General features: G+C 34.8%; 1 protein-coding gene across 5 annotated transcripts in view; it reads left to right on the top strand.

Annotated features, from left to right (window-relative positions):
- Window positions 1–13,373, top strand: part of LOC126183202 (ankyrin-3-like) — an 892,753-nt gene extending 879,380 nt beyond the window's left edge. For all 5 annotated transcript variants that reach the window (XM_049924971.1, XM_049924970.1, XM_049924973.1 and 2 more), the window contains 2 exons: window positions 1,227–1,305; window positions 11,075–13,373. In XM_049924971.1, coding sequence (XP_049780928.1) covers window positions 1,227–1,305; window positions 11,075–11,159 — 164 coding nt within the window. In that variant the 3' untranslated portion in view covers window positions 11,160–13,373. The remainder of the gene's footprint in view (window positions 1–1,226; window positions 1,306–11,074) is intronic.
- The last annotated feature ends 593 nt before the right edge of the window (window positions 13,374–13,966 follow it).

The raw sequence follows: 13,966 nt of genomic DNA, 5'->3' as shown, positions 1-13,966 counted from the left end.
GATGGGAAGGAGGGGGGCAGAGGGGATGGAGACATGAGGTACAAAAGCTGATCCTTTGAGTGGTTACTTAAAACAATCTGCCAAATTCCAGTCAGGAAGTAGGCTGTGAACCAATCACAAACTTCGTATTTTTTAGTCATTACATCATAGTACAATACTGAAAACTGACATCATGGGACTGACACCTAAAAATAAAAATTATAATTTGCCAAACTTTTTGAGATTCCTTGACAAAATACAGGAAATAAGTATATTTTTGACAGAGAAAAATGTGGGTAGTAGAAATTAAATTACTCTGTACAAGTAGTAACTAGGGAAGGATAAAATTCAGCATGGACAGAAAAGGTTGAGACCTGGCATCAAAGTACATATATCATTAAGTAATACATTTCAGTAAGGAAAAAAGAGAAGCTGGAATATGATTTTTAATAAACTTTTTTGGCATCTGAGGTGATTAAGAAAGTTTAACACAGAAAAAAGAATGGAAGGTGGCATGGGGCAGGGGGAAAATTTACTGTGATCTTGTTGAAAGTTTCCTGCAATACATCTGTACTTATGTAGAGAAAAAACTTATTTTGAGATGGCCAGAATAGACAGAGTTTGAACCTAAAAGACATTCTGCATAAAACAAAGGGATGTTCAAGCTGATGGCCTACAAAAATGTTGATTGAGAAACTTTTTAGTCAAACATAAAGAAGAGGCCTGAGACAGGAAGGTGTAAGCCAACAGTAAATCAATTGTTTATTTGATTTATACAAAATGTGTAGCTTTTCCATAGATAGTTGTATAAGGGTAAAAAATAAAGTAATCAGACAATTGCTAATTGACCAAGGAATTTGTGGAAATGAATACATAAAACAGTTCCTTTTCTCATTTAAACATAAATTTAGATCGACACCATATTTTAGAAGAAATAAAAAAGAAGACTATCTGTTTACTTTCAGGACTTTCTATTGGGGTGATATTTATTTATTTATTCGGAAAAAGAAATTCAGTGTGCTGTTACTATAGTGGTATTCCTGATTATCTCTTATACTGGTGCTATACAGGTCTTAAAGTTGCCACCATCTGCAACTTGTGTATCTTACAATGAAGCGTATATAATATTGCATTAAATTTACAGTCTTTTGAAGAATCATGTTTTGTGAATTTTTATTATATAAGACAAAATCTCACAAAATTCTGCAAGAAAAAAATAAAAACATTATATATTGACTTATTTACAGATGAGCAGGAAGATGAGTCTCTTGCCCAATCAGGAACATCCCAGGGAGAATGCCCTAGCAGGGAAATGCAAGATGCGGGGTAAGAGTTCCTATATTGATACATTACAATTAAATGTGTGAATTTACTATCACATACATAATGATTTACAAACAATGGAATGAAAGAGAACCACTCACAATATAGAGGAAGTGGTGAATGATAGATATGTACATAAACCAGAACATGAACATTGTAATTTGACTTTTAAACTTTCTTTATCTCGGTCCAAAGATCTGATGTGTGTGTGTCATATATATATATATATAATATATCAGTGAAATTAAGTGTACACTTGGAGTGTCATATTCACACTTCATTGTTCGAAAGAGAAAACCAAGTTAAAGTTGCACAAGAATTCTGGTGTTCTATTAAAAATTTATGGCGCTGCAGTCACCAAAACATTGCTTGCTTTGCAAAGAATTATCCTATTGTAAATAGTATCCTTTTGCATTCTTTTGACCAGTGAAGTAGTTCACCTGATATGTTATGAAATGGCAGAGATTGGGGGGGGGGGGGGGGGGCAGAAGGGCAGCTGAACGAGGTACATGGTATCTGAACCATTGTATTTTCACCCCATACACAAGTCATTACCTGAAATGAAAGAATTGGGTATTAAACAACATACCTTTAAATTTTCACACTGAAGCTGTATTGAGCCACAAATAAGTTTAATATATTTTATGTCAAAGAAAACAGCCAAAGCTGTAAAATTTCATTTGCAGCCCACACACACATTAGTTAAAATCATTAAAAAAGTATTTTTATCATTATTTTTAATTCTGTAGATCAGCTAAGTATTGGTATTAAAACAGTCAAAAATCCAGGATGTGGTTAAGCACTAGTATTATCTTGACATATGTAATGGGCATATTGAAATGTGAAATAAGGCTAAGAAAATAATGACAAGAAGTTGAGATTATACAGGGTTATTCTAAATGATGGACCCATTTTCAAAACTTCGTCTTTATTCAAGTACAAATCCTAAATAAACAAGCTTTATACCAATGAAAAAAGGAAGTTTCAAAGTTTTTTCCCCATAATGTTTGATATCAATTTAACAAATTTAATAAGTTGTAATTAATTAGTTTTTAATAATTACTTAATAATTAGAAATTTAATAAATGTTTAATGTGGCCACCGTTGGTTTATGGAAAAACATCGACGCGATAGCCAAACTCATCCCACACACGCAAAAAGCATATCTGCTGTTACTGAGTGCATGGCAACAGTGATCCAGTTCCACAGATCATTCGGAGTGATTGGTAGAGGTGGGACATAAACAGCTTCCTTCACATGACCCCATAAGAAATAGTCACAGAGTGAGAGATCAGGAGATCTCAATGGCCAGAATTGCAGAGCCAAATCCTCGATCTCCTGTGACCAATCCAGCATTGAGGAAGGGAGTCATTTAAGAAGCCTCATACATCACAGTGCCGATGGGGCGAAGCTCCATCCTATTGGAAAATGAAGTACTGGGAATCTTCCATAACTTGAGCGAACAGCCATTGTTCCAACACGTCCAGGTACATGATTCCTGTTACAGGTGTTTCTGCAAAGAAAAATGGTCCATATGGTCCATCAGCTTTTGTACAGGATACGGCATGGAGCACGTTGATCTTCAGTGAGTCTCTTTCATGTTGCAATGGTGAATGAGGATTTTCGAAAGCCCATATGCGAACATTGTGTCTGTTGACTAAAAATTACACGCTGTAGTAATGCGTCATCCTCCATCTTTGCTAGCACATAACCACAAAATGCAAGATGCCTCTCTCTGTCATTGGGATTGAGAGCCTGCACAAGTTGTAATCAGTAGGGCTTGTACAGCAAACATCTTCTCAGAACTTTCCATATGGTTGGTTGGGATGTTCCAAGTTCTCAACTGGCTCTGTTGGTAGACTTACAGGGACTGCACACAAAACGTTCTTGAATCCATCGGACATCATCCTCTGACACATGCAGTCAGAATCATCAATACACAGCTGTGCACGTCTAAGCATATTCAGATACACCCGACAAAGTTTGGATACTGATGGTGGAAACTTCACAGCTGATACTGTCTTTCAGTTCCTGTATTGTGGGTGGATTTGCTTCATGGACCTTGCTCTTCAAGTGTCCCCACAGGGAAAAAAAAAAAAATCACATCGTGTTAAATTCGATGAACTTGGTGGCCATAAATATTTGCTGACAGTTCATTCCTCAGTGAAGACATCGTGGAATTGTTCCAGGGCTACCTAACATGTGTAGCATGTTGCTCCATCTCGCTGCAAGAAGCAGTGTTGTCTTTCATATACAGTGAGTTGAGCACAAAATGTATCAAAAATTTCAATATATACAACCGTTTTTAGGGTAGTGTCAAAAAATGTCGCTCTAATGATGCGCTTTCCTGTTACACCGCAACATATCCAGATTTTTTCATTGTGGAGTGGTTGCTGACACTATATTAGGGTTCTCTGCTGCCCACTATCTTATGTTCAGTGAATTCTCCTGACTAGAAATGTGGAACGATGCTTCGTCACTCATGATGTAACGGAAGGGTCTAACAAACCATCACTGATGTTATCCAAAAGCCATGTACAGTAATCTATACATTTCTGACTGTCATTCTCCCATAAGTGCTGCACAACCATCACATTATATGGCTTCAAATTGAGACTTTTCAATATCCGCTAGCACTCTTCCTACGTTCATGCGTCTGGTGCACCAGTTTACATGTAGACATATTTGGGTTCTGAATAATTCTCCGGTGAATGTCTGCAATAACTTTTGGTGTCTGCACTGAAGGAATTCTTTGTCATTTTACATTTTGCACAGATCCATAGGTGTACCAATTTTTATAGACTCTGTATTGTTCTCTTTGCTGGCATTTCTCTATCGGGATACTTGATCCCAAAAATTTTGAGAGTTTCCTTAATTGAACCTGTTTTCTTTATGCTTCCATAATTTCAATTCTTTCTTCCATCAAGAAATTCATTTTACAGATCGCTAAGAGAAATGTCTAACTTAACTGATTAAATAAACTGAAATGCTGACACACAAATGCTAACAGTTGATTATTTCCTAAAACTGTCCATTGTTGTAGCTGCTTACTCTGTTTCAGAAGTCGAAATATTGTATTCACATTCAAAGGGGTGAAGGGCTGCTTTTAACTGTGCCACCCTGTACTTCATGTAATGCAATAGCATACGTTCAACTAGATTTTATGAGTTATCAATGAAGGAGGAAACAATTTCATAGTCCTACATGTGCAACAGTAGTGAAAGAAGTGAAGGTACTTCAGTGGTGACAATGTCCAATTTGTGAGACATGTATGTTGTTTCCAGTGTTTTACTACCCAGTTTAGAATTATATCACATGTACATGTGCATAAAATCAGAATTTATGGAAAATTGTTGAAACAGAATGCAGAGGAATGAAAATTCTGATTTTAATGTATAACACAAGGATAGAATGGATGCTGGTGGTGGAGGCATGTTTTTAGTCCTAAATATTAAGATAACATCTAGTGAGGTTAGTACAAGTGTGAAATAATTTGGAGGAAGATAAACATGAAAGGTGTATCAAACATGATAATAACGTGCTCTTATAGACCCCTACCTCAAGTGCTGTAGTGATGGAACTTTTCAGTGGAAACTTAATGGACACCATGCACAAATTTCCTGGTCATATTTTAGTATTAGGGGGAGATTTCAATTAACTGGGAGACGCAAGTAAGTAAGGCAGTTGGTAGTTACAGGGACTCATCCAATATTGTTGTAAATAACTTATCTGAAAATTACCTTCAGCAGTGAATCGGAGAACTGACTCCTGAGGTAACATCTGAGATCTCCTGGTTGCAAAAAATCCTAACTTTTCAATTCAGTTAACATAGAGCTGGGAATCAGTATTTATAATACCACTGCAGCATCACTAATGGAAGGTTTTGCTAAGAATGCAGATGTTTCTGCTTAGCAAGAGCAACTAGAAATGGATTTCTGATTACCTGAGCAAACAAATATGAAGTTTTCATATCTGAGACTGAAAAAATTGAGTATAAATGGACTTCCAAGAGTATTGTATGGTACGTGTAGACATTTGTGCTGAGCAAAGTTCTGAGGTAAGGGAATGAGCAATGTGTTTCAACAGACTCACTGGAAAGCTGCTCTGAAAACAGAGGGAGCTTTACCAATGCTTTAAATATACAAAGCCTGTTAGATAAACAGAATCTTACTGAAGTCAAAATGAGAGTAAGGAGAACCAGTCATGAAGTGTCCAATAAATTCAAAAGTAAAATTCTGTATCAATCTGACAGAAAATCTTAAGAAGTTTTGTTATGGGGAATAGAGGCTATTTCTTTACAATTTTTTCTCCACTCAACTATATTTATTGCTTTTATTAGATTGTATTCAGCTGTTTATTGTTTTTATTAGACTGCTTAAGACAGACTCAGTGTTATGGTTACCACACCAGAGGATGCTGATGTACATTAATCAGGTATACTTGTGCTGCTGAAGTGCCTGAAGAAGAAGTTGTAGCTTCTTCAAAATTGATAGAAAATGTATAAAAATAATAACTGCAGATGTGTTGACAAGAAATAGTATGAGAATAGCTCTCCTTTTTCATAACCTAATATTTAACAATTTATTTTCTCAATTTTTGTGCAGTGTGAACAAACAAATTAGGAAGTTTTGGTCTTACATTAAGTCAGTAAATAGATCAAAGCAATCTGTCTAATCACTCAGTGACCATACTGGCACCAAAAAGGAGTAGAAAGCTGAAATCCTTTAATTCAATTTTTTGTAATTGTTATGCTGGTGAAGATTTTACTGTAGTTCTTCTTTCAGTTGTCTACATTTGGAAGACAGTATTTTCTGAGTGTGACATATTTGGGATGCTAGACTCTTGCCAATAAAACTTTACTTTCTGTAGGCTGATAGCCTATTTTTATTTTTTTTATTTTCATATGATCCTTTGTGTCAGATTTCATTTTAGCGTTTGGCATATGGGGTCTACTGACAGATGGTCAAATGCCACATGAGCGAGAAAAAGAATGTAAAATCTGCAGTAGTGAAACACCAAGAACAATATGAACAGGATATAGATTTTAATAACAGCCCAGGAAACAGCTGAAATCTCCAAGAACAAATGCAGTTTCAGAGGGTGCGACTGCTGCAGCCTTGTGACAGCTTTCAGCTGCTTGAGGATATTGGAAGACTCCAGGAGGAGGATCCCTGGGGTGGGAACAAAAATTGAGTTTTGGAAAAGTTTGAAGATGAATATGTTATGGCCGAACAATTCACAAGATTTTACCTTCAGTGACAATGTCCACTGTCAGAGAAATGAAGCCCACACTAGATGTTTCATGTGGGAGTATTGGCAAAGATAAAATATGATCTGCAGAGCTGACCAGTGGTCAGCTAACTGAAACTGAAAGTGCCTTATAAAGTGAATAATAATCTTCACTAGAAAAATATTAAATTATAAATAAGTGGTTCCTATGCCGTATAACTACTACAGCAAAACACTTTGTTACGTTTATGCTTACCAGAGAAGATATGCAATTTGTTCTGAGTCTTCAGACCTCAGCTGATTAAGAACCAAATACCTAATAGAGTCAAAGAAAAAGTGTGCGGATAGTAATTCACATATTATGCAAATGACTGGTACAGATTGTTTCACATTATCTCTACACTGTGAGACTTCCTTTGCAATAACAGTTATGGAATTGTTGCAGTGCCAGATGTTAGTTGATACTGATCTCAGCAGTGGCAAAAATTTAAATAAACAGTGTTCGACAACAAATGATAGATTCATTTCCTAAGTACAAAATTGTTCACAGAGAGCCTGCCAATGCAAATTCTACTGCAATTCTACACCTACATATGTATTTTCCATGCTGCCTTACAGTGTGTGGTAGAAGGTTCTTCACAAACCACTGTAACTTAGGGCCTTCAAATGAAACTGTATTAATTATGCAAATGAGAAGAATGAAGAACTTTGCCCTCATTCTGTAAGATTAGCCTTTGTTACTAGAGTAACTAACCATATGAGCACACTCCTTCACAAGAATGATATAAGGCACATTCATTATCAAGTGCTCTTGATAAATCCACTACATCCTTTCAGTATAAATGGCCCCTCCCTGTTCTGTCCTGATTATTACACATCTTTTTCTGGACATCAGTTGACCACACCTTCATGCTCCATCACTTTTGTTACCCTACATTCCTTTTTTTTTATTGATAGTTATCTGTATGTCTTTGTGTAATCTCACGAAATAATACTAATGCTGTTGCATTTTTCGTTACTGCTATGCCTAACAATGTATTTGTTCTTCCTGATTCTGTTCCCTCACAACAAACTACTTCTGCTTCTTTATTCTCTTCTTTCTGTATGCTTCTTTTATCACTTTAAACTGGAAAATGGTATAGTCATTTCTATTTTTTTACAGATTGATATTATATTAACACTAATATTTTATTATTATTGTTACTGTTATTCGTCTTTTATATTTTTATTGTATTACTGTACTGCATACTTCTAATTTCAGTGCAAGTATATATTTTTCCCCGACGACTTCTCACATTATGTCACATGTTTGCAGTTTTAATTACATTTTGATTCTCTTGCCTGTCAGTTAACTTTAAAAAAGTAACAATAGGCTTTAACAGTCTATTGATGATGTCATTAGAAATGAACCGCATGCTCATATCAAAGGAACCATCCTGGCATCCACCTTAAGCAGTTATGGAAACCATAAAAAACCTAAATTAGTGTGATGGAAGAGTCTTCAAGAGTTTGTATGTTGTTATTTTCTCATGTGATGTTATACCACTTGTAATGCATTGCTTTAAAATCTCAAACACATGATTTAATTACAAATGTGTCTCATGGCTATAGCAAACATTTACATTCTTTTTCACTAAAAAATTGGGACTGTCAGATGCAACTGGGGGTGTATGGTGGATGATGACTGCCTGAGAAGGCAATGAAAAATGAAAGATCATGAAGGAACAGAAAAGCACAGAAGATGAATAAGGAAGATTGAGAATATAATTGAAAAAGATGGAGAGAGGAAGAGAAACGAGAAAATACTAATAATAGTTGTGTTTGGAAGCTACTAGTGATCCACCCCAACTTCACATGGGTAACCTTAAGTATCCATGGTCAGACAGTTTGTTTGACTTAACAGTAATAAATGTTATGCACAAACCTTTTTTATGAATCAGCCTTTCTGTTTGTTAGATCCATACCAGAATCCCTACTTTAGTACCTGTGATTACCCTCCACATACAGACAGAAAAACATGGGGGGAAGGGGGAGCTTCAATTTAGTAATATGTATAAATGACATAACAATGACAAGCCTCTGATGAGAAATGAGAAATTCTCCAACAGTCATGCTTAGTATGATGGTCGACTATTTGTAATCCATTGTACCATTTCAGTTATTTAAGAAAAAGGTGTTGTACTGTTAGTATTCCAATGGTTGTAAGAACAGTTTTCTTTGAAAGTAATCAATGATAATGTTTCATCAGGGTTATTATGCTCTCTGTAACAGATGTTGATGTTCATCTCTTCTTTTTAGAACTGAAAACTTCTTATGTCACCCACATTTGTAAAACATTTCTTCTATAGTTCCCTCCCCAAAACATATTCCGGCAGATATTTGTCATCCTTAAGCTGTTTCCTTTTCTATCTCACTTTTTGTGAGGACCATTGATGTGACATAAATAGACGCTAATTATTGTTCAGGGAGGAAGGTACAACATCAGCTAGGCTGGTATATGGACTCCGTCCATATACCTACCAAACTTGCTGTGGCTGGTCGAGTCTCCGTTGCTTCTGCCGTAGAAGTCAATAATATTTCATACCAAGAGGCTGGTCAAAAAGGAAGGATGAGCAGTTTTTAACATTAAATTGATGACAAAGTGCACAAACTGGTATTGGTGAAGGATATGGCAGGAAATTGACATTGCTTTTTTAACAGACCATTGTGACATTTACCCTATATTAGTAAAAGTTTTGGAAAATCTAAAAAGTGAATCTAGTTATGGTGTTCTATAGGCTTGTCTTTAATGCTGGAATAAGAATGTATGCAACCCATGAACTATTTATGGATAAATGTTATAGCAATAATTCTGATGTGCTGCAGCTTCTTCTGTCCATGAGAATGTGGGGTAAGTTTACAAGGAATGCTCTGCAATGAAACTTACCACAGATTCTCAGTAATCTTTGAGTAAAGTTATTGAACAGGCCAGAGTAAGTGTTTAAGTTCATGATCATCAACTAATATGTGAACACAGCTAGCAGTACAAATTGGTAAACTGTTGTCCTTAAAGATAGAACCCTACATGGGCAATAAGAATATATGGACTACAGAAGGCATTAGATTATCTAAACTGTCCTTACAATATAGCCCGTAGTTCGTCCTTAGAAAGTAACTGGAATATTAAGGAAATACTACAAAACTCAGGCTCATATCATCACAGAGGAATATTATACTAATAACTCAAAGTAAGCTGTCTGACACAGGATTTTTTCAAACATCTACATACCTTGAGTCAGTGGTTAAAATCACACTTTTATCCTAATTGGTTCATATTGCTAACATTTTGAACCTTTGCTTATTGCCAACAAATTCTTTGTGCTTATTACCAATGAATTATTTGTGGTATCGAAGTACTAATGTCCTTTTTGAACATCTTGTATTGGAAGCTGACTGCAGAAACTCTCGGTCTGAACACTTTGTTGGATTACTGACAACTGTGGTGCAATAACTACACATTTTTGTGACAATCATTTTCTGTGCTCATCAGTTTTACTCACAGATGATTGGTTTACATCGATGTAAGTCCTTTGTTGCTGTGTTACCGAAAGTTATTTATGCCATCATCATCTTAGAAGCTGTTGCTCTTGATGCAGATAATAAACTTGATACACAAATACAGTCTTTGTACATTTACTCCAATTAACTACAGTCCAACAATCTTCCTTTATTGAGAGCCAAAGTGTCCCTTTTTTTTTTTCACCCAAAGCACCCATGTTCCACAACACACAATATTTTTCAGAGAGTAACAATAGTCATTTGTGAATTACAATTGTCACTACATTGGAAGAAGTTATTCTGAAGTACCACACTTAAGATTTCTTTAAAACAGCACACACTTTTTTCTTCAGCCACTTTTTATTTCCTTGATAAATTGGCACAGTGGGGTTGAACAAGATACTGCCTTTGTTGCATGCATACATGCACGTATCTCATTACTAGTATATGCGTTGACAAGTCATCCATTTATATATACAACTTTTTGTTGTGTCAGTAGTCTTTGTAACTTTTTATAGTACTATCTTACTGAAAAAAATGTTACATGTATGTTAATATATATGAATCGGTGTTCACTTCGAAGTTGAATTTCAAAGAAAATGTGTTCTTTTGCAACATATGCTGCAATGAAATTAAAGCATGTAAGAACATGGACATTTTATATTCTGGGAGTATGATACTGAAACCATACACTTGCATGGGTAGAAATTAGTTGTGTGGAGAGGTTGGGGAAATAACATGTAATGAGAAAGTTCAATATAATAACTGAGATTTGACTAACACCATCCATTTTGAACTAGAGCTGTGGAAATAAAACTGAGATCAATTTTTCTTGCAGTCAAAGTCTATTGTAGATCTAAATCTATTATTTGATGTCAATTTACTTAACGATTTCTGGGGAAAAAAATCAAAGAAGTTGTAGCAGAATTGTTATATCCATAAGTCTTAGTTGCATTCATTAATGAATCCTAAAAAAACAATACATTTTTCTGTTTTTCTTTCCCAGTGACAGAACATCAACACCAACCATCTCATCATCAGCACCAGAAGCTGAGAAGAAAGATATTACTGACGACAAAAGAACACAGTGAAAGTGAAGACTATTACTGTGGAAATAACATTGATCTCTATCATAAGTGGCAGAAATGTGTGTCAGATAAAATGAAAATGCACAGCATTTTCCTGACATCACTTATAATCTCACTTTAGACGAAACACATAAAACAATAAACTTCATGCATTTTTCATAATAAAATTATTAACTATATGGAACTGCTTCTGTGTATTACTTCATATCTGTATCTACACAGAGGACATTAAACAACAACACTCTGTTCATACAATAATTTTTAATATTTCTGTGTCCGATTTACTGTTTGTGATGTAACAGCTAGTGACAATTATTGTCACTGAACTGAGAGGCCCAGTGAAAATACTATGTAAATGAATATATTTTAGACACTATCTTTGGTCAAATGGTACTTTTTATACCTAGAAGTTTCTCTCTGTCAAATTCTTTGTTGTTGCAATATTCATACAGAGAGTGCATTAATATAATTTCCTCTGTCTTTGTTGTTGGAACATACAACCTCATACTCAGATTCAAACTGGATACTATGTTAATAGTTTTGCATAGTGTATCTCAAATCCTTTGATGCTTCAATGTGGTAAAGTGAAAAAACCAAAACATGAAAAGGCAGTTTATTCATGTCACAAAAAACTTGATATTACCAGTTATTCATATCATGAAACAATTGTTACTCTGACAATTTTCTTCATTTGTGAGATTTCAAATGAATTAAGCAAAAATGTAATATGGCCTGCCAATTCATAATGCCAATTCATTGTGAGATAAAAATGATTCTGAACCTGCAAAGTGCTTTACAAAGAAAGTGGAAGAACTTCTATCAGTATAAGGTTATTGTCATTGTGAATATGTTCTTAGACTTACGAGCACACCACTCACCTAAGCAGAATGGAGGAATGTGAAGTTATACAAACGATATGTAATATTTGACTACAAATAATTCAAGTTCAGGTTTAGAACTGAAGAAATTTGCACCAGTACAAGCTATTACAGTACCATAATATGTTCATAAACATATGGTTTTGTAGTTGACAAAATATTATGAGATTGCTCAAGAAAGTTTGAACAACACTATAAAAAATATATATATATATAAAAATAAAATTCTGCAGACATAATTTTAATGCTGCATTCGTATGTAAAAATTACCAACTTTTCAGGACGCAATTTTATATTTTATGAAGCAATAAAATGCTTAAATGTTTGCTCAGTGGGCTAATGCGAATGGAAATAAATCATAAATCAAGTACAGCTACTAACTAAAATCTCTTTGTAGGCTGGTGGAAATACTGCCAAGTACTGAACTATTCCACTTGCTACATTACTAAGGAATTATTTATCAATTTTGCCTTCATATTTGTTGTGCTGTATCAGGCATGCCTGGGATATGTTGAAATTCTATAAATGTTGCAATTACAAGTTAACATTAAATACAATTATTAATGAATGTGTTAACAATGAGATTAAAATTTCAGTGTTATCTCCTAGAATAACTTCCAAACAAAATTTTTCATGTGTTTTAAATTTGCTTGTGATTACCCTGGAAAGTAACACGATCCATCTTGTCAGCTTCACAATATGTGACATAATTCTCAGTGGTGTGGAAAATGGCAAAATGTAAAAAAGAAGTTCTATTGTGATATTAACTCATTCAATCATCTCTGTTGTGCTAATTTATGTTATTGTATGGGTCATGGTAACCTGCTTTATTTCTTTAGGCATAGAAAACACAGCAACAGTGGCTTTGGGACTCATCACTGAACGTTCATTGTCTTCTGATGTAAACCTATGAGTTGCAAGGGAAGCATTTATTCTGGATGATTTTAATGGTGTCAACTGGTATTAATATTTTTACCATAATCATTGTATACATTTGCTTAAATGGTAGTTTTTAGAAAACAGTTTAAAGTTAAGAATGTCAACACATTTCAGAACTCATCCTGTTTGTTTCCCATATCCTAGCATGTTGTATGAAGGCTGCATTGTGAATTATTTAATAATTCATCAGATAGCAGTTAAGAAGAAAAGAACTGTTGTTATTTTTTAAAAGAAGAGTTTTCTTAGCTAAGAAATCTATGATGGACTGTGCTTTGTTTTCCAGTGATGCATGTTATTTCTACTAATGATGAAATTGTACTGAATGAACAGAATGTGATTACAGCTGATGTTTTTATTGGCTGAGAGTTTTGACAAAGAAATAAAGCTTACAGATATAATATTTCTTCATTTTAACTGAACAAAAACAACCCAACCCTTCTCACAATACATTTTAGAGAAGGCATAGATAGAATGGTATTAACTAGTTAAGTGAATCATAAAAGGAACTGTAAGTTATTTATCCAGAGAATATCACTTCTTCTAGTTTTCCTTAATTCAGGCAGCTATGGCAGTTATACTCTTAACACAAACTGTAATTGCATTCAGGATTATACATTCAAGAAGGTTTAAATGTGATGTGGAAGTGGAAGGTATTAGTAGCATTAAATAAACAAAAGATGCCCATAGCGCATATTACACAATGCAATGCTGTTCCTTCCACATCGTAAAGCAGATATTAAACAATGGGGTGCTGTTCTTTCCAAATCGTAAACAGCTAACTAGCCAATGTAGTGTACACTCTCAGGCAGCCTGAACTGAAACACACAGTTTCTGTATATTTCATGGTGGAGACTTACTCCAAGACATGTGTTCAATTTTATCTCACATATTTTATATCAAAAGGAGAACAGGACTAGGATGCTTCAAAGGAACCAACCAACTTTGGGTAACCCCATACAACATGGAGCAAGGGAAGAAAAACTGCGTAAATGC

Source organism: Schistocerca cancellata, chromosome 4, assembly GCF_023864275.1.
Source record: "Schistocerca cancellata isolate TAMUIC-IGC-003103 chromosome 4, iqSchCanc2.1, whole genome shotgun sequence".
Taxonomy (NCBI): domain Eukaryota; kingdom Metazoa; phylum Arthropoda; class Insecta; order Orthoptera; family Acrididae; genus Schistocerca; species Schistocerca cancellata.
The sequence above is the reverse complement of the archived record's forward strand: the minus strand, read 5'-3'. Positions and strand labels throughout refer to the sequence as shown.